Below are 21,923 nucleotides of genomic sequence, written 5' to 3' on the forward strand. Positions count from 1 at the left end.
TGAAATTGTGAAAACATGAAGAAGTAAATATTTACATTAAAGCAATGGTCTTTACAGAAGACACATATTGCTTCCTTTGTTTTACCAAGACTTTAACTTTTAACAGATCATTAAAACATGAATTAACTGATTTATCAGGAGGTCTCTTAACCTGTTTTGATGAGCAATGAGAAGAATTCAGACTTAATAGGCACTGAAATGCTATTTACTTAACCATGATTAATTTTAAATCATAGAATTTCTGTGGTTAATGAAATATTACCTCTGGGCAACTGCTAACCATGAGACCATGAAAATATCACACTGAGCAACATAACAGAATTTCTTTTCATAAATAATAACTTAGAAAATTCAACTTTGCATTCCTACTTCTTGAAGTCCTTGGGCATGTTTTCTTAAGAATCCCATATGAACAATGAATCCTTTTTCTTATTGTCAGAGAAAAGGTCATTTGTGCAAAGATAGAGATAAAGGAAGGAGAAATCTAAAAGTCAAGAAAGTACAACCTTAAGCCTACCTTAAAAGCACATGAACGCCTAAAGATGTTAACTAAACAGCATTGTTATTTAAACAAATATCGTGGCTTTCATTAATTACTTTCTCCTTTTAAAGGAACATTATTCTTCAAGAGAAATCCAATCCATCGAAGCCAGAAGCAAAGTGTTCCCAGGATCTCAACAAGGAAGGGCAGAAAAAGGTTGCTTCTGATTCCCTGCCACCTTCCGAAATTCCAGCTCTGCAATCCCAAATTCAGGACCCCAACCCTCCAGAAGTAAATCATTATAGCAATAATTTGCCTTCATCTTCCACATACCAGCTAAACATGTTTAACTACGAACGTCCAAAACACTTCATCCAGGCCCAAAACCCATGTGGCTCCAGATTGCAGCCTCCAGGACCGGAAAACTCCAGTTTCTCTAGCCAGACCAAACAATCTTCCATTATCATCCAGCCCAGCCAATGCACAGAGAAAAGATTTTCTGCTTCCTCAACAGTGAGCTCTCACATCACGATGTCTTCCTCAGCTTTCCCTGCTTCTCCCCAGCAGCTCACTGGCTCCAACCCAGGCCAAAGGGTTACAGCCACCTATAACCAGTCCCCAGCCAGTTTCCTCAGCTCCATATTACCATCACAGCCTGATTACAGTAGCAGTAAAATACCTTCCACCATGGCCTCCAAGTAAGTGAGCTTCTAAGAATATATATACATTTTGCATGTATTGTGAGCTTATATCTGAGCTTTGGGGGTATGCTGCAGTTCATTCTTCACTATCTAAAAAGGCAATGTGATCTCAACGTCTCATTCCATAATTCTCCTGGAACACCTTGAATGAGGAGGGTACTGGCAGTAACAGAGTTGACCCATTGTTACAGTATCCATGCTGAGCTGAACCCAAATCACTCCTTAAGACATACAATTATACAATCTATTACTTTTCATCTTCAAACACACCACACACATGATTTCTAATACATTCAAGAACAGAGAGTTTTCCCTCTGGTTCTAAGCTAAATTCCTCATGCTGCGAATTTAATTCCTGTGGTTCTGGACTCAGATGAGATCAAAGAACACCTGTCTGCTCTTCTTCAGATAGGATTTCCTCTCACATAAGTAGAGGCTATTAAGTTTCTTCTGTTTTTGTCTTTTCTTCCTATTCATTTCCCCTCTGATGCACTTAACTTAAAAAAGAAAAAAAAAAAATCTGCGATTCAGACATTAAAGTGTATAAATGTTCCTTACTATGATGAGAAGTTCTGGTGTGGCACTGTGGGTTATGTGCTGGACTGCAAAGTGGGTTTGAACCGCAAGGTCAGTGGTTTAAACTCACCAGTTGCTCCTTGGAAACCCTATACAGGGTTGTTATGAGTCAGAATCGACTCTACAGCACTTAATAACAACAACAACATGATGAGAAAGAAGACTTGACTAGATGACGACTTAATGACCTTAGAGTTTCCTTTGCTAAAACTGTTTAAATTGGTTGGGCTGATATAAATACAGGAACGAATACCTGTAGTCTTATGCAAGCATGTACTATTTCCACAACACTAAAATTGTCATGGGAGAAACCGATGTGAAGGATGTAATGGTTGTGCTTTTTTTAAAACATGGACTGAATACTTTGTGCTTATGCAAACTTAGGGCTATCAGTTTTCTTATTCCTTGGCTTAGCTAGAGTATCAGAAAACTAAATCAGAGACACTTCACAAAATGTCTTGTTGCAGGATTATTAACAGAGCCCCTGCAATTCTTGAAAATGTCTCCATCGTTTCTAGATGTCAATTTTTTAGAAATTTCTGTTGTTAACAACTCTGGAAACCTAGAGAACTAGTATTAAGAATTCAACTACAGCAATTCAACTTGCAAAGAAATCTTTTCAGTATTTTAAAAAATAAAAACCAGGAAAGCCAGAGACATTTGTCAGAATCTATAGATATTAGTATTAGGCTGAACGATTTTAAATGGCTGTCAGTCAATTAACCTACAAACTTGGCAATCTCATAGGTTTGACCTAATATTTAAAAGAATGCCTTAAAGGATTTACAGCCCACTCTCTTTCTTCCTTTCCAAATTCTCATTATACTCCTTATCACACATCAGAGATTTTTTTCCAGGTACATTTTACCAAGATGGTAATTTTCTATCAACTATTCATTATTTCTAAATTTCCTATGATGAGCATTTTTCAATTAAGAAAAAATCTTTTCTGATTATTTTTCTTAGTAAAGTCTTGCAATTCTATTCCACATGACTGCCCAGAAAATAAAGCTATTAAACAAGTATTTATTGAGCCTCAAACACATACTTAGCTCTGTGGGCAGACCTAACAAGAGAAGGGAGGAAAGCAAAAGTAGAGAGGATAAGAAATGAAGCATAGGAGGTCCCAAAAACAGAGATCAAAGATTTAGTTTTAGCTGTTCCATTTTCAGCAACTATAGATAACTTTTTATAATCTTCACAAAGTCATTTGATATCCATTCCATGTCCAGCTGTACAGGGTGAAAAGCTCTGGCCCTTTGAACATTTGTGCACATACTCCTTCATTGTTATGATGGGCTTAACTTTGCCCTATCTTCTAAAATAATCCCTTGATTCTGATCTAGAGACGACTGAAAGCTTTATTTAGCTTTTCCTCAGCAGAAAGTCCTTCCAAACTCACTACCGTGGAATGGATTCCAACTCATAGCAGCCCTATAAAATGCAATAGAACTGTCCCATAGGGTTTCCAAGACTAAATCTTTACAGAAGCAGACTGCCACATCTTCTCCCACAGATGTGGTATGTTTCAATCATTGGTATGTTTCAATCATTGTCTTTTCAGTTAACAGGTGACAGCTTAATTATTGTGCAATCAGGGCTCCTTAGAAAGCCCTTTAATCATTTAATCAAATTATCAAACCACAAATTGGAAACTGAGCATAACTCTTTACTTTATAATGATTCCCTTCCTATAAAAGTAGGTTAAGGAGCTCTGGTAGCACAGTGGTTACGAATTGGACTGCGAACCTCAAGGTCAGCAGTTCAAACTACCAGCTGTTCCGTGGGAAAAAGATGAGGCTTTCTGCTCCCAAAGATTTACAGCCTCAGAAACCCTGAGTCGGAACCGACTCCACGACACATATCCACCACCACCATAAAAGTAGATTATGTGGCGTTCAGTAAGTACCTTACCTGCTCAGTGACTCAGATTTCTGACCTACAACAAAATTAAGGGTTGAGATGATTAATGATAGAAAAATAAAAGTGCACAAGCATAATATTAGTTCAAAAATATAAGCTGTTATCAGGTCCTAACACTTAAGTCATCCTAACTGGTAATATATGGGGACACTCAGCGAATAAAGTTATATATACATCACTGATTCTCAAGCTTGGTTTTAATAATCCTTCAGAATTTCTAAAATATGTAACATTATATATGACAATCTGAAAACAGAAATATTTTAATGCTAATTCACTTTAATAAACACATATGACTTTTATAACAATAGTAGTCTGGTGTGAAAACAAAACAGTAAAGTGATTCTAACTTTATACAGTTGAAATATTCAAGATCTATAAGCCCAAAGGAATTTTGCTACTTTGCCTGGGAATTCTATGTTAAAAAGGAAAAAAATACTTGATTTCACTTTTACTTAACTGAACAGATCAAACCTTTAGTTAAAGATTTATATAGACAATGCTGCAGACCTAATGCTGGAGCCCTGGTGGCACAATGGTTAAGCACAAGGTTGATAACTGAAAGGTTGGTGGTTTAATCTCACTAGCTGCTCTAGGAAGAAAGATGTGACAATCTGGTTGCATAAAGATTTACAGTCTTGGAAGCCCTATCAAGCAGTTCTACTCTGTCAATATGAGTCAGAATCAACTTGATAGCAACAGATTTGGCTTTTGGTTTGGTAAAATATGTATCATCAACTTTCAATATACACCATCTTGAATACAATGAAAAACACTGTCATTCATACTCAACATATAGTATATCCTACTCCAGCAGTTCGAAACCACCAGCTGTTCCACGGGAGAAAGATGAGGCTTTCTGCTCCCATAAAGATTTACAGCCTCGGAAACCCTGTACAGGGTTGCTATGAGTCAGAAGTGACTCCACAGCCCATAACCACCACCACCACTCCTGGTGTGGCACTGTAGGCTAAGCACTGGACTGTGAACCACAAGGTCGGCAGCTCAAACGCAAAAGTTGCTCTTCAGAAATCCTATACAGGGTCCCTAAGAATTGGAACCAACTTGATGGCATTTAACATAACCAGGCTTGATATTAGTGGATATAGATGACACAATAGTGAATAATAAGCATTCTTTTTCTTTTGGTATGTTTACAATCTGGTAATTACTAACCAAGTCCCTAAACTCAGCACAAAGTTTTAAAATTTATTCTATTCAGAGAAGATACATTTCTACTTAGCACACAAGGCTACCTTATCTGGATAAGTGGAGAGCATTTATTATGATAATGATAAAACATTCATTGAGGGCAGTGTCCAAGTTTCTCACACTAAACAGAATGATATAAACTAGCACCTTCAAAACCCTAGAATAAACTAGGTGGAAACTGAATATTGTGAAATGTGTGGCTGCCTAACAGATCTAAAATTACAGAGCTCAGTAATATTACCCTTAACCTCATTCAGAATCAAAAGTGGAACTCTGGGAAGGGCAAGGACAGTTTAGAAGCAAATTTAGGATTGGAATTTGGAATAAAGACTTGAACCAAACTCCAATTACTATTCAACTTTGCCTTCTTTTTATTCGAAACTTTCTTTTGTTGTTGCAATTTTTCTTTCTTTGCCCTCCCTCCTCTTTTTGTCCTTTTCTTTCTCTTAAAATCAACTCAGCAATGTTGAAGTAACTGCCATTACTTTAGAAGTTGTTATTTGTTGTGTTGTATACTACTTGGATTTTCTAGAATAACATGAAATAAATAACAAACAAAAAACATTGCCATATATTCAATTCCAACTCATAGTCACCCTACAGAGAATTTCCAAGACTGCAGATCTTTCTGGGAGTAGACAACTTCTGTTATCCTTGCAGTCAGCAGTCCAATGCCTACCCCCCACAGTGCCACCAGGACTCCTTATAAAATTAGTTGTTGTTGTTGTTAAATGCCATTGAGTCAGTTCTGACTCATAGTGACCATGTATAGAGTTTCCAAGGAGCGGCTAGTGAGTTTGAACCACTGACCTTGTGGTTCAAACTGATCTTGTAGTCCAGTGCTTTATTCATACCAGAACTTCATAAAATGAATAGGAACTGGAAATTTAAAGGAAATTAATTGTTGTTGTTATTAGGTGTCATCAAGTCGGTACCAACTCATAGCAACCCTATGCACAACAGAACCAAACACTGCCCAATCCTGTTCCAACCTCACAATTGTTGCCACACTTGAGCCCATTGATGCTGCCACTTTGCCAATCCATCTTGCTGGGTGGGGGGGTCTTCCTCTTTTTCTCTGACCCTCCACTTTATCAAACATGATATCCTTCTCCAGCGACTGGTCCCTCCTGAGAATATGTGTGACGTATGAGAGACGAAGTTTGGCCATCCTGGCCTCCAAGGAGCACTCTGGCTGCACTTCTTCCAACACAGATCTATTGGTTATTCTGGCAGCCCGTGGCACTTTGAATATTCTCCTCCAATAGGAGACCATATAATTCAAAGCAACAGATATCCACTGGTACAGTGATAAATGTTTAAAAATTAGCTCTGGAGGAAAGAGCCATGGTTTATGGCATTTACTGATTTTCCCAGTATAAATGACCACCACTACTACCACCAATTTCAAGCTATCAACATGAGACCACAGAGAGCTGGGAAGAGATGCTAAAAAATCAACTCTCTTGAGCCCATGTGAGCCACTCCTGAACACCTGCAATCAAATTTATGAAATTCACTTGTAAGGTTGGAAGAGCTCTCAAGCTGCCGTTAGGTAGACTATCACTTATACTCAAATTCTTTAGGAAAAATTTTCAAAGGACATACTTATTATTTATAATCTAAATTCTTCCTCCAGCCATTTAATTTTCATTTTCCAAGAATAAAGGGGGAAAAGCTAGCAATCATTCCTATAAAATCTTTTTTGGCTGCTATTAAGGCAATTAATGTTTTTAATAACACTAGTAATACTAAGAAGTCAAAAACATATCTAAAAATGATACACAAAATAAGACCAATCCTATTTTAGATACCATATCTTACTTTAAAGACCTTCTTTTTAAAAAAAAAAAAAATCTTTTCTTTCTCCTTTTTAAAGCTATCAGCAACCCTCAGTTGGCCAACCTGTAAATGCTAAACCATCTCAACCTGCGAATGCGAAACCCACACCAAGGACTCCTGATCATGAAATCCAAGGATCCAAAGAAGCTTTGATTCAAGATTTGGAAAGAAAACTGAAATGCAAAGACAGCCTTCTTCACAATGGAAATCAAGTGCGCAAGATGTCTATTTTGTACAAAAAATCTATTAAGCTATCACACCTATTCTGAATAAGAAAGTTCTTTCAATCTCACAGACCTATAGTCCATATTATCAACAAGAAATAGGATTAGCTAAAAAGAGGGGATACTTGGATTCTATCTTATATTTACTTATGTGAAATTACCTCTTGGCTTTCAGTAGTAAAAGAATGAAGCAAATCAACTGGAATTTTTTTTCTGTTTTAAACGTTACCCTCTCATAAAATGTCTGATAGCTAAATACTAATAGGAAATACTACCACCCGGCTTCTTTGTATACTTTCATGTATAACATTGATGGGAAAATAAATATAGCTGTCATTCCTATTATTTAACAATTATATAGTCACTTAAGGAGCTCTGGTAGCGTAGTGGTTACGAATCGGGCTGCAAACCTTAAGGTCAGCGGTTCGAAACTACCAGCTGCTCCGCAGGAGAAAGATGAGGCTTTCTACTCCCGTAAAGATTTACACCCTCGGAAACCCTATACAGGGTCGCTATGGGTCGGAACCGACTCGATGGCATATAACAACAACAATAGTCACTTATCTTTGAAAATCCCAACAGTACTATATGCCTTCAATGCAAATGCCATTAACATATCCTTTACCAAATTTTCCTATATATTAATATTTCACTGTTTTCCATTACAAATTAACAGTTAAACACTTGGTGTTCATTTAATGTTATTTCTGAATATTACAGCATGTAGTACTATATTTCTAGATTGGAACATGCAAAAAAGGAGGAAGGGAGAGAATTTCCCCTTATTTGGAAAAGCTTTCTTTAGGAGTGACTACAGCTGGTGTGGCGCTTAGGATACGTACAGGACTGCTAACAGCAAGGTTGGCAGTTCAAGCCCACCAGCCTCTCAAACAGGGTCCCCATGAGTCAGAATTGACTCAATGGCACTTAACAACAAATACCTGACTTTCCTAGAAGTGAAAAGCAAGCCAAAGTGAATCTTTATTATAGATGAGGGATGTGGCACTAGAATAAAAGGGAAATACTATATCGCTTAGAAAAAGCTTTTTAAAAATATATGATTTAATAGCTAAAATTATACTTCTTTGCAGTTCTAACTTAGAGTGGCAATTTTAAGGTAAAAGTTGTAGGAAACATTTTTTACATGACTATCTCTTTAATGGCTCATTTCTTTAAAGCGGCTAACATATGAGGAGAAAATGGCTCGCAGATTGCTAGGACCACAGGACGCAGCTGCTGTATTTCAAACTCAAAATGACAACGAAGCACAAGATTCACCACAGGTAAATTAAACAGTTTTTATCTAACTGAAGCACTTTTCTTTTGTCCAATTGTCTTTCTCCTTCTTCCTCTTTTTGTCCTTTTCTTTGCCTTAAAATCAAATCAGCAATTTTGAAGTAACTGTCATTACTTTAGAAGTTATTTGTTATGTTGTATACTACTTGGATTTTTTAGAATAACATGAAAGAAATGACAAACAAAACATAAAAATAGTATGAATTAAGTCAATGTTTTCCATGCTTTATTAAATATACAAGGGCCATGATGAGCTGAAATATGTATTTTCTACTACCTAGCTATTAAATGTCAAAAAGTCAAGCCACCCGAAGGCTATTAATCTGGACACTTTGGGGTCAGTTAGACTAAGAACTCTTTCTATCATGTCTGAATTAGAAGAGAATTCATGAGTTGGAAATCTTTAACAAGACAGATGATAAAACTCTAAAACAAAGTAATTATAACCTTTTTTATAAGTTTTCATTTCAGTGTTTTAAAATATACTTGTAGTATTCATGAAATATCCAATTCCTTTTGTCATGTTCCCATATCCAAAATTGCTGATTAAAAACAAAAAAAAAAACTAAGGAGTTATGGTTCTAAGAATGACTCTAAAATTAACAAAAAAAACATCCTTTACAAGAAAGAATTACTTTTATGCAGGGCATAAAATGAATATCCCACAAGCTTGCACATAACCAGATTTATTCTAAATAAATTTAACCCCAAATACAAATACACAGTTGGGAAGCAGATGAAAAATGCTATTGCCTTATCTTTCTGTCTCCCTTCTCTGGTTATCTTTCATGCCCTCCCACAGCCTATAAGAAACTGGGAACCAGAGGGATAATGTTGGCCACTCAAAAATTCCAAACTTTCAAATATGTGAAGCACAAAAAAACAAGTTTTTGTTCTGTTGAATAGTACTTTTTGGTGTTAAGAGCCATTTAGTTTGTTTCGACTCATAGCAACCTTGTATAGGGTTTCCAAGAAGTGGCTGCTGGGTTTGAACTGTGAACCTTGCAGTTAGCAGTCCAGTGCTTATACTATAGCACCACACTAGGACTTCTAGACATACAAAAATGATGCAGTATGATCTATTAGAATAAGTAACTAGAAAATGAAACTACAACTTGAATTTCTCTTTTATTTTTTAAGTTTTTATTGTGAATTGAGTGGTAGTTTATATGGGAGAACATTGGTTTTGCACTCAACCAATTGTATTTTGTCTCAGTGAGATGATTACAATTCCCTCCATGCACCATTGGCTAACAGTATTTGCCTCTATTCCCTCTTTTTTTTAGACGTACACAAAAAAACATGCAGGACTATATAATCATTTAAACAATCAAAGGACATATTTTGCAAGCCAGCCTCCTGCCGGCTAGCACACAGCCTTTCTCTTTCCATGAGTCTAGAGCCCTCAGCTGCTCTATCTCTCCATGCCATCACCTCTTTTTGGCTACTGATTATTTCATGCATTCATTCACTTGTTCAACTGATGTATAAAAGTATGAAGCACATACTGTGGACTTGGTTCTGGACTTGGTAAGGGAGATTATGTCAGGAATAAGACACAAATCTAATTCTATTGGTAGAAACGGCACAAAGCAATGCTCTGTTGATAATGACTTATATGTACACAGCATATGATTCCAAAGACCAGGCTGCACTGTTTTTCTCATTCATTTTTATAATAACTTTAAAATGAAGGTGATAACACCAAGAAAAAAGATAGCAGCAATAACATATCACTGTGAAATTAGAAAAAGTACATTTTACATTTTTATGTACATTTCAAACAATATACCCAAACATTACAAAAATGTCATCAAACTATGGTACAAATGAAATATGGAAAAAAAGCAAAAGATTCAGTTTGAATATTTCAGGCTTTCATTAGCTTTTCTTTTTTATCAAAAAATTATTTGTTTGTTCAGTGAACTGCCCAGTTGTTTTGATGTTTAACTGAAACAGCTGCTATTGAATCAATTCCAACTCATGGTGACCCATGTTTGTCAGAGTTGAACTGTACTCCACAGCGTTATCAGTTATTCATAAGTACATTCCCAGTCCTCTCTTCCAAGGCACCAACGAGTTGACTCGAACCTTCAACCTTCTGATTACCAGCTGAGCATGTTAACCATTTGTACAACCAGGGACTCCTAGAGAACAATGCTGTTGTTGTTAAGTGTGGTCAAATTGGCTCCAACTCATAGTAACTCTTTATAGGGTTTCTGAAGAGTGGTTGATGGTTTTGACCCACCAACCTGTGATTAGCAGACCAGTGCTTATCCTACAGTGCCACACCAGGACTCACTCAACAAAAATTGTTGTTACACAGGTGGAATAATTTTGCCTTAAAATGACAAAACACATTAACTAAATAGGCATACCTCAAAATAAATTCTTTATACTCAGATATGTGTTCCTGTCATTGTTACTAAGTGCCGTCAAGTTGTTTCTGACTCATAGCAACCTTGTATAGGGTTTCCAAGGAGTGGCTAATGGGTTTGAACCACTGATCTTATAGTTAGCAGTACAGTGCTTATCCTACAGAACCACATCAGGACTCCTTTATAGATGTATTTTAGTAGTTTGGAAAGTAAAGACAATATTTTCCACTTCTTCATGTCTCCCATTGTGCCAAGTACAGTAGAAGATATAAAAGATATTTATATTTAATATATAATCAATTAATTACATGACAATTTTTTAATTCAATTCCTGATTTGATTTTCAAATAAAAAAGTTTTCTGATGTTAAAGATGTTTACTTAAACTCAACAGATCTTATTAAACAAGAAGTGATTACTATTGTTTTCGAGGCTTTTTTGTAGCTCTACACAATCTCCTATGGCATCAATTAGAGTTTTGTGCCATGAGCTAAAAAGGGAAGAATTTTCCAATCTAATGTGTGTTTATTGTTGTTGGTGCCACTTTTTAGCAGGAGACATAATACCCTATACCTACTGCCAACACTAGTGACTACATGTCTATTCCTGTTTTACTGAAGAACAATCTGTACCCTGTACTCCCATTTCAAATACACCAGGGGCATGTCTCCCTTTCTTATAAAATAGTAATCTGAAAAATAAACCACCCTCAATTCAAAGTCTAGCTTATTTTTATAAATAATCAATACCTGTTGAAAAGTCCTATTAGTCTTGAAACTTTCCTGCTATAATAGCAAGATAGTGTATTTTAAATGTTTATAAGCTAAATATATACAGAACAAACTATAACTATGGAGTTCTGGTGCTGAAGAATAAGCACTGGATTAGTAACTGAAAGGTCTGTGGTTCAAACCCACTAGCTGCTCCTCAGAAACCCTATACAGGTTTGCTATGAGTTGGAACCGACCTGACAGCACTTAACAAAAACAAAACAACCATAACTCTGAGTCCTGGTGTGGTGCTGCAGGATAAGCACTAGACTGCTAACCACAAGGTCAGCAGTTCAAACCCACCAGCCACTCCTAGAAACCCTATAGAGGGTTGCTATGAGTTTGAACCGACTCAAAGGCACACAACAACAACCGCCATACCTCTACAAATGTAGCCCAACTGTACCTTTCATTTCATAAGTAGTAGATCACTGACCAAAATTGTTCTTTCAACTGTTGTTATTGTTAAGTGCTGTTGAGTTGGTTCTGACTCAACGACCCTGTATAGTGTTTGTTGTTGTTGTTAAGTGCCATCGAGTCGGTTCCGACCCATAGCGACCCTGTATAGGGTTTCCGAGGGTGTAAATCTTTACGGGAATAGAAAGCCTCATCTTTCTCCCGCGGAGCAGCTGGTAGTTTCGAACCGCTGACCTTAAGGTTCGCAGCCCGATTCGTAACCACTACGCTACCAGAGACTGGAAATCTCTACAGAAGCAGAAAGTCTTATTCTTCTCCTGCAGAGCAGCTTGTAATTTTAAACTGCCGAACTTGGGGTTAGCAGTCCAGTATTTATCCTACAGCGCCACATCAGGCCCCTCCTTTAAAATACAACTACTTAATTCTTAATTCTGTTGTATTTCAAGCTAACAACTGCATGTTAATATTTTCACTTTGCTTTAATTTCAAGCAGCACAACTCAGAACATGCACGACTGCAAGTTCCAACATCACAAGTAAGGTAAAAATAAAATTTTCATAAATCTATATATATGCATGTACTTAAAATGTTTTGTTCTAAAATATAAATATTTATAAAGCCCTCAGACTAACTTTTAAAACAATATAAATTTTCTCATGTCCAAGATGATGATCAAATATTTTATGTTAATTATCCAAAATATCTCAGAGGCAGGTTTTTAATGTTTTGGTCAAATTAACCAGGACCACATTTCTATATTAAACAACTTTCTCATGCCAATGGAAACCAAATTCTAATTATAAAATCTTCACACACATAATAAAAACAGACCACAAGAACAGTAATCTACATTTGAATTGACGAGTTTCTTCATCTATTCATGACTTTTCAAAAGAAATAGAGATGTATAACTTGTACCAGATGTTTCTACATTACGATAATTCCTAAGTCATCAAATATGCCTCAGCTAAACAGAACTCTAAGGCCTTTCTCCATTGTTATTACACTATCAGGCCAAAATGTACTCTTGATGTTCAAATTTTGTGACTAAATTATATTTGTGTGAATGGAAAAAAAGAACGACTTTTATGCAACTATTGTTAAAACATTTTTGTAGAAGTAGATCATCCTCGAGGGGAGATGTGAATGATCAGGATGCAATCCAAGAGAAATTTTACCCACCACGTTTCATTCAAGTGCCAGAAAACATGTCAATTGAAGAAGGAAGATTCTGCAGAATGGACTTTAAAGTAAGAGGTTTCAAAAATATTGTGAAAAAATTAACAATGGGATACTGATGTGTAAAGTGTCATCATTCTACTTCATAACTTGCCACACACCTTGAGAAACACTATGCATAGTAAAGAACACAAATCCTGGAGCTAAACACAAAGTCTGAATCCTGATTCTACCACTTTCCAGCTCTGCAACCTTAAACAAGTTACTAATCTCTCTGTGATTCTGTCTCATCTGTAAAACGATAATAATAAATCTAAGCATAAGGTACTCACAATAGTGCCTGTTACCATTAGGTGCTATAGAATCAGTTCTAACTCATAACAACCCTATGCACAACAGAACAAAACACTGCCCAGTCCTGCACCAGCCTCACCATTGTTGCTGTTAGAACCCATTGTTGCTGCCACTGTATCAACCCATCTCATTGGGGGTCTTCCTCTTTATCATTGATCCTCTATTTTTCCAAACATTATGTCCTTCTCCAAGGACTTGGCCTTGCTGACAACATGTCCAAAGAACAAGAGAGAAGTTTTGCTATTCTCACTTCTAAGGAGCAATTTGGCTGTACTTCTTTTAAGACAGATTTGTCTTAAAAGTCCATGGTACTTTCAATGGTGACTACCATCTAGTAAGTGCTCCATAGAAGTGAAGCTTTCATAACTAATAAGATTCCCAATTCTCCTTCATCAAAATAATTCAGGCTACCCTGCTTTCTCTCCAACTAAAGAGTTCTTCAAGCTAGAATAGATCTTTAGAAGAACTTACAATTTTATTATAATCATTTTGGTGGTGGTGGTGGTGGTGGTTATGTGCCACGGAGTCTATTGCGACTCATTGTGACCTTGTACAGGGTTTCCGAGGCTGTAAATCTTTACAGGAGCAGAACACATCATCTTTCTCCTGCGGAACAGCTAGTAGTTTCAAACTGCTGACTTTGTGGTTCACAGCCTGATTCGTAACCACTACACTAGGGAAATACTTTTAAAAATATTTTTACAGATTTCTTATAAATAATAGTGTGTGGACTTGCTATGTCTAATATAAAAACATTAACAAATTACTATTTATACACCAGAATTCTGGCCCAAGTACACTCTGTTTTGCAAGAGGCTATTCATTATATCAGCAAGCTTCATATATATGCGCCTGTGAGGCTTTATTTGGAGTCAGCATTAACCAAAAAAGCCACATGACTTCCAAACTTCTCTTAGAGACCAAATATAATGTAGTGTAGTGGTTATGAATCGGGCTGCGAGCCTTAAGGTCAGCAGTTTGAAACTACCAGCTATTCCACAGGAGAAAGATGAGGCTTTTTGCTCTGGTAAAGATTTACAGCACTTAACAACAACAACAACAATGTTGTAAATACAGTCATTAAAAGATCTTAAAAGAGCCTAAGCTTGCATGAGAAAGAGCTAGGTGTGGTTCAAAATAGTCTGAAAATACTGTATTATTTCAATGGTTTTAAACACTTTGTTTTGTTAAAAAGTATTAAACACAAATACCTTTTTGAACTCTAACTTTAGACTTTTAAACGCATACCCACTCCGATTTGGAATTGTTATAATTTATAAATAGACAAGTAGGTTCTAGTGACAGTGAATTTTAAATTTTTGTCATCTCCCTGTGTTTTTGTTTCTAGGTAAGTGGACTGCCAGCTCCTGATGTGTCATGGTATCTAAATGGAAGACTAGTTCAATCAGATGATTTACACAAAATGATAGTATCTGAGAAGGGTTTTCATTCACTCATCTTTGAAGTGGTCAGAACTTCAGATGCAGGGGATTATGTATGTGTTGCCAAGAATAGAGCAGGAGAAGCCACCTTTACTGTGCAGCTGGATGTCCTTGGTAAGCCTTCAGAGATTCTTGAGAATTTCTTAAAATCCAGTAGCATTAAAAAAGAAAACTTTTAAAAGCAGAGAACTTTATATTCAAGGTTAATGTCTATACGACCTAGAAGAATACCAATTTTTATCTATAAGCCATACACACACATACCAAAAAAAAAAAAAAAATTACAAGGGAAACTCAATGACACCAAAATGACAGATCTACCACCAAAGCTTTTATTGAAAAGAAGAAATGGTACACCATAAGAAAGACCTAATAAGGTAATATAAGCATTTCTAGTATAACTGTAAAGTCCCAAAGTGAAAATTTTAGTCTTAATCATTTCTCTGGCTTACAGCCTAAAATACCATAATCAATCTGGTCACTCTTTTACAGAATTGTCATAATTTACATACAGTTTAAACATGTCAACTTTTAGCCTTAGTTATGTTCTCTTTACTAGAAAACCAATCTTTAATTATGACAAAAATTTATGTCTCAATTTTTCTTTAATATAATTGATGTTGTTAACTGCCTTTGAGTCGGTTCCAACTCATAGCAACCCTGTATAGGGTTTCCGAGGAGCGACTGGTGAATCTGAACCACTGACCTTGTGATTCAAACCAACCTCTTCAGTCCAGTACATTTATCCTGTAGCACCACACCAGACTCCTTACAAAACTAATGTCCTTAGTTTTAAAATTTGTCAACTTAAGTGCTTTAAATATATCACATCAATAATGATTTAAACAGAGTATTCTGGTAGCATAGTGGTTATGAGTTGGACTGTTAATCTCAAGGTCAGCCGTTTGAAAATACCAGTCATTCTGAAAGAAAGATGAGACTTTCTGCACTCTTAAAGATTTATAGCCTCAGAAACACTATACAGGGTCGCTATGAGTCAGAACCGACTCCATGGCAACACCCACCACCACCACTGAAAAGAGAATGTTTGCTATAATTCCATTTAGTATATAAATCTTCATCAGGTTAAAGGACAGACGATTATCTTGAATTTGTATTCTACCAAAATCTTTATAATTGCTCTATTTTAAACTGAGGGACCACAGTCTAAGGGAAAAACTGTTGAGATGGTAATCAGAAAAACATAATTCAAGTGACTGAGCTTTAGACAAGTCCTTCTTGTGCCAACAGCTCCACAAATACTATAATGCTAAAACTGAAAGAGGTCTTGGCAGTCACCTATCCAATATCAGAAAAACCAGAGATACTGTATGACAGTATCTTTTTTCCCCTGAGGTATCTGAATAAAAATTAAATCATAGTAACTACTGATATTTACATACTACTTTATAGTTTACAGTATGCCTCTTCATTCATTATCTCAATTGATCCACACGCACTAAAGTCTTATATGGAAGGTACAGTTGTTGTTGTTGTTGTTAAGTGCCATCGAGTCGGTTCCGAACCACAGTAACCCTATATAGGGTTTCCGGGGAACAGCTGATGAGCTTGAACTACCAGTTGTTGTTGTTGTTAAGAGCCGTCCAGTCAGTTCCAACCCACAGCGACCCCATATAGGGTTTCTGAGGAGCAGCTGGTGAGCTTGAACCGCCAACCTTGCAGTTCAAACGGCTTTGCAGTCTGTTGCATTAACCCACAGCAGCATACCAGGACTCACTACTAATTAGAAATCATTGTATAATACATAAAACTGAGGCTCAGATAAGTTAAATTTATCCCAATTTGGCATAGTTGGTAGGACAAATAGGGAACTTGAACCTTTCCACCACTCATCTCTGTAAATGAGATGATGAATGAAAATAACATTAAATTCTTTGCATGAAACATGATTATACATTCAATGCATTACTGTTTTGGAAGTCTGAATGGTATATAGTAGCTCTGCATATCATTTTATCTGAATCTAAAACATAAAGTTTTGAAATTTTGATACTTTTAAAAACTTTATATCACTGTACACACTTCATAATACTTTGATTTGATTAAATGCCTTTTCCCACAATATTTCAAATATTTGAAATATTTTTCTTAATATGTAGCAAAAGAACATAGAAGAGCACCAATGTTTATCTACAAACCACAGAGCAAAAAAGTTTTTGAGGGAGATTCAGTGAAACTAGAATGCCAGATCTCGGCTATACCTCCACCAAAGCTTTTCTGGAAAAGAAATAATGAAATGGTACAATTCAACACAGACCGAATAAGGTAGGATAACTACCTAAACTTTGAGTTTATTTGGATCAATTTAGATATACTTCAAAAACACTAAAAATGGCATGCATTTATAAACTGTATTTGTGTAGTTTTACTACTAATAAAGAAAGATGGCTAAGAAAAAAAAATAACATAACCAAGATTGCTGTTGTTAAGTGTCATCGAGTTGGTTCCAACTCATAGAGATCCAATATATAAGGTATCCAAGGAGTGGTTAGTGGGTTTGAACTGCAGACCTTGCAGTTAGCAGTCCAGTGCTTATCCTACAATGCCACACTTAACTCAAGAAAACCAACAGCTATTTGACTAGACATAGCTTCAGAATTTTCAAATGGTTATTTTTCATTTTTCTAATGGTCGAGAAATAACAAACTTTCACAAGAAAATTAATTCCTGAACTTTTATGTTAAAAATGTTTCTTTTCAGCTTGTATCATGATAACTCTGGAAGAATTACTTTGCTGATAAAAGATGTAAACAAGAAAGATGCTGGGTGGTATACTGTGTCTGCAGTTAATGAAGCTGGAGTGACCACATGCAATACAAGATTAGATGTTACAGGTACATTAGTCTAACAACCCAGGTGTTCTAAAGGGCTTAACGAAGATTAATAAAAAAATGCAAAGCTCAGCATAGCATAAAGTCAGAGGAATTTCCCCACACACATGTAATCAGTTTTGATTCTTTTTCCTTTCCTGTATGATAATGATTATCTAGTACAAACCACTTGGTTTAAAATAGATTTTCTGAATTAACTTTTATTTTATTTATTTCAGCCCGTCCAAACCAAAGTCTTCCAGCTCCAAAGCAGTTACGTGTTCGACCAACTTTCAGCAAATATTTAGCACTCAATGGGAAAGGTTTGGATGTGAAACAAGCTTTTAACCCAGAAGGAGAGTTTCAGCGTCTAGCAGCTCAATCTGGACTCTATGAAAGTGAAGAACTTTAATAACTTTACCAACATTGGAAAATATTATTAATAATAATATAGTCAATTAAATTTTTGAAATAAACCCATAGCTGTATTAACAGATTATTGCTTTAATTAGGTAATATAGCTAATACATATTATTTTTCCTTTGACTCTTGCACATTCTATATACTTTTCTGGTCTGTAAAGCCTACAGAAAATCTTGAGTGTATGGGTTTGTAACTATAGAAAATTATCTTAAAATGTGAAATTTTAATATTTAAATCATATACATCTGACAGGTTATGAACTATTATCAACATTTTAAACACTCTAATACTTGTAACAAGATAAAGTTTACTGGTACCATTCCTAAATACTATATTACCTGTTTTTGTTATAGGAATACTAACATGGTATAGATTATCTGAGTGTTCCATAGTTTTATGTCAAAAGAGAATAAAATTTAAAGCATTTAAAAGACTGTTTCCTCTCCACAAAAATCCAGACCGTTAAAATAAAACTTTTTTTTTTTTTTTGAGTCGGAACCAACTCCACAGCACATCACCACCACAAACAACACTCAGCAAAACCTATAATAAATTCCCAAAGGGCGCCATTATTATTTTCTAGAATCTGTCTTCTTGGTGTCTTCTGAAACTGAGCTATACTGTCTATGATTTATACTTCAAAGGCCACCATAACTTCAAGTATGACTGAATTGACCCTGAAATGATCATTTTGTTGTAAACAAATAGATCTATAATTCTTCAAGATCTTTGGGTCTATCCAACTCAGTGGGTTATCTGTATACCTCCCATATTTAATGTGAATTCAGATACTTGCATGTTGGTGTTTTTCTATTTCAACTTTATTCAGTGTGTAGTCTGTCACATCAGAAAGCATAATTTTTTGAGCGTCTAAGCGTCCAACTGCAGGAAAGGGCAAATCCTTTTATAAAACGATTCTCAAGCTAGCACGGTAACTCTTTCTTTTTCTCAGGTCGTTCCCCAGTGCCTATTATATTGCCTTTTGCTAGTTCTCTCCTGTTCCTTTCATCATTGGTAGTTCTTGGCCTTCACTTCTGATGGCCTAGTTTTCTTTTTAACTACACAAAAAAACAGCATTTACCTACATCTCTTTCAGAGAAATAACAAAAGTGACTTTTTTACTTTCAACACTGGTAAGCAATTTTCTTTGCTGGCAGCCTTCTAGAGCTTCTGAATTGAATTCCGTTTTATTTCCCATTTTACCAACTTGAGAATCCTTTCCTGCCATGTCCTGGCGTGCTTTTGGCTGCCTTAATTTACAACCAGATTTCTTTGGCCTTTTCTATAGCTGGTGTAGCACAGTGGGATAAGCACTAACCGAAAGGTCGGCAGTTCAAACCCACCAGCCGCTCCTTGGAAGCCCTACTATGGGGTCACTGGCCTGGTTTACAAACCTTTTTATCTCTGCAAAGTTTCTGGGCCTGATATAGGTCTTGGGATCCCGAAGTTTCCTGTTTGGGGTCTGACGTTTTACATAATCACTGCAGAGATGATGTTTTGGTTTGTTTTCAGTCTATTTTAACGTTTTCTTTAGTCATGCTGGGGAAAGAGAGAGTGGGCGCTATTTCCAGCAACACTCTCGATTAATATTAACCAGTTTCTGCAGCAGGTTAGAAATTTCGGCTTTAGCATTCGGCATAAACTGCGTTGACCGGCCCTCTACTTCAGGTAAGTTATTTAACCTCTCAAAGCCTTGATTTCCTCAGACCTGAAACGGAGAGAAACCTACCTTTCAGGGACTTGGAAGTGAAGACGTTAAATTTTAAGGGCAGCAATAATTAGACATACTACGGTTTTTATATTAATCCCAGACACAAAGTCTGTTTTTTCTCAATTGCTAAACTCATGCTGAACACAAATACCGCAGTCCCAAACTCCCACGCAAGCGACTTGCTTCCCAACGAGTCTTTGATTACACGCACACGGGCTATTAGTGATGTATTTAGAACCCCTGGGGCTGGGGGTCTCGCGCAGGCGCATGAGGTAGAGGGAACACACCGCGATACTACTGCGCAGGCGTAGCAGAGTCGGGCTGGGAAAACGGGTGCCTTCGTTCAGGTCCGCCATGGCCGAGGCCTCCAGGTGGCACCTAGGCGGTGAGGACTGCGTTTTGGAGTGGGTGGGACGAGTCTGATTTGGCAGTTTCAGATACCCGGGAAGGAACCCTGTAATACCAAATTTCTATTCATGTGAGAAAGGACCGACTGCATGCACATTTAGCCCTCAGAGCTTTGTCTTGAGAAGTGGGAAAGGGTCAAGTGGTCTCAATTCACTGACTAGAAACTGAAACCCTGAGGGAAAAAATGGCACTTGTCTCTTGCCAGATGCGAGACCGTTTCTAGGAAGCTCTCCGAAGCCCGTTTTTGAACCAAGGGGGTCATGGCCTGGACAGAACCCCAATGAGAGGGCTTTTTTATTCTCCAGCTGAAACCAGCCTTCCCAAGAAGGTGAATTGACAGATGGAGAAGATTGGGAATAGATGAGGGTGTTTTTTGTTTTTTTTTTGCTTGTTTTGTATTTTGCTTGTTTATTTTAAGACACAACTAATAATGAGAAAGCATACATGTTCCAAAATGTAGTAGTATGCAATGATTAAGCTACTGCCAACTTACCCCCAGAGGAAAACCCTAATTAGCCCTGTCTCATACAAGGCTAAATCAGAAAAGCCAGAAGTCACTGAAGCCCGCCTTGGCACAGTGTAGCAGCTAAAAGCCACTGTTCTTTTCCAACATTGTAAATTAAATGATTAATTCTAAAAGTGACTGTTCTTTTCCAACATTGTAAATTAAATGATTAATTCTAAAAGTGACTGTTCTTTTCCAACATTGTAAAATAAATTAATAATTACATAATAATGCAAAGAAAATTTTTGTTTTATTTTTCACAGGAACTCCGAAACATAAGCTGAAATACAGGCGGGAAGTAGAAATTAGAACCACCCTTCAGGAGTTGTTAGTCTACTTTATTTTTTTAATAAACCTATGCATATGTAAGTACACAGAAGATGAAGATGCCAGTTGTTTGAAGTATAAAGTTTAAATGTAATGATGAAAAATAAAACATGTAAAGTTAAAACCATAGGTTGTCAGACTACAGAAACCTCTCAAAAAGTAGTTACATATTTTGTTGTTGTTAGGTGCCATCGAGTCAGTACTGAAGCAACCTTATGCACAGCAGAACAAAACACTGCCCAATCCTGGGACAACCTCACTATTGTTGCCACGCTTGAGTCCATCAATGCTGCCACTTGCCATCTCATTGGGGGTCTTCCTCTTTTTCTCTGACCCTCCACCTTACCAAATATGATATCCTTCTCCAGCAACTGCTCCCTCCTGACAATATGTCCAGAGTATGAGAATTGACGTTTGGCCATCTTGGCCTCCAAGGAGCACTCTGGCTGCACTTCTTCCAAAATGGATCTATTGGTTCTTTTGGCATCCCATAGCACATTCAATATTCTCCTCCAACACCATAACTCGAATGCATCAATTCTTCTATGGTCTTCCTTATTCACTGTCCAGCTTTCGCAATCGTATGAGGTTACTGAAATACCATGGCTTGGGTCAGGCGCACCTTAGTCTTCAAGCTGACATCTTTGCTCTTTAACACTTTAAAAAGGTCATGTGCAGCACATTTGCCTAATGCAATACATCATCTGTGCCTAATGCAATACATTGTCTAATTTCTTGACTGCTGCTTCCATGAATGTTCATAGCTGATCCAAGAAGAATGAAGTCCTTGACAACTTTATCAATTTTTTCTCCATTGATAAGAATGCTGTTTATTGGTCCAGTAGTGAGGATTTTTGTTTTCTTGACATTGAGATGTAATCCATATTGAAGGCTGTGCTCTTTGATCTTCATCAGTAAATGTTT

At 36.7% G+C, this 21,923-nt stretch overlaps 2 protein-coding genes across 2 annotated transcripts in view; both read left to right on the forward strand.

Moving 5' to 3' along the window:
* The first annotated feature begins 823 nt into the window (after positions 1 to 823).
* MYOT (myotilin) lies at positions 824 to 18,037 on the forward strand. The gene is made up of 9 exons (XM_006866105.1): positions 824 to 1,179; positions 6,773 to 6,947; positions 8,138 to 8,242; positions 12,313 to 12,359; positions 12,937 to 13,069; positions 14,701 to 14,908; positions 16,915 to 17,080; positions 17,516 to 17,649; positions 17,865 to 18,037. Exons 1-9 carry the CDS (start codon positions 824 to 826, stop codon positions 18,035 to 18,037), a joined length of 1,497 nt encoding a protein of 498 aa, XP_006866167.1.
* A 2,076-nt stretch (positions 18,038 to 20,113) lies between these two features.
* Positions 20,114 to 21,923, forward strand: part of PKD2L2 (polycystic kidney disease 2-like 2) — a 97,390-nt gene continuing 95,580 nt past the window's right edge. The window contains exons 1-2 of the mRNA XM_006866216.1: positions 20,114 to 20,144; positions 20,936 to 21,037. Coding sequence (XP_006866278.1) covers positions 20,114 to 20,144; positions 20,936 to 21,037 — 133 coding nt within the window. The remainder of the gene's footprint in view (positions 20,145 to 20,935; positions 21,038 to 21,923) is intronic.

The sequence above is a fragment of the Chrysochloris asiatica genome, unplaced genomic scaffold (genome assembly GCF_000296735.1).
Source record: "Chrysochloris asiatica unplaced genomic scaffold, ChrAsi1.0 scaffold00087, whole genome shotgun sequence".
Lineage (NCBI taxonomy): Eukaryota > Metazoa > Chordata > Mammalia > Afrosoricida > Chrysochloridae > Chrysochloris > Chrysochloris asiatica.

Coding starts and splice junctions, on each gene's coding strand:
- MYOT (XM_006866105.1), top strand. CDS start 824: ATGTTTAACTACGAACGTCCAAAACACTTCATCCAGGCCCAAAACCCA. Junction 8,243..12,312: donor AAGCACAAGATTCACCACAG/GTAAATTAAACA, acceptor AATTTCAAGCAG/CACAACTCAGAACATGCACG. Junction 13,070..14,700: donor TCTGCAGAATGGACTTTAAA/GTAAGAGGTTTC, acceptor TTTTGTTTCTAG/GTAAGTGGACTGCCAGCTCC.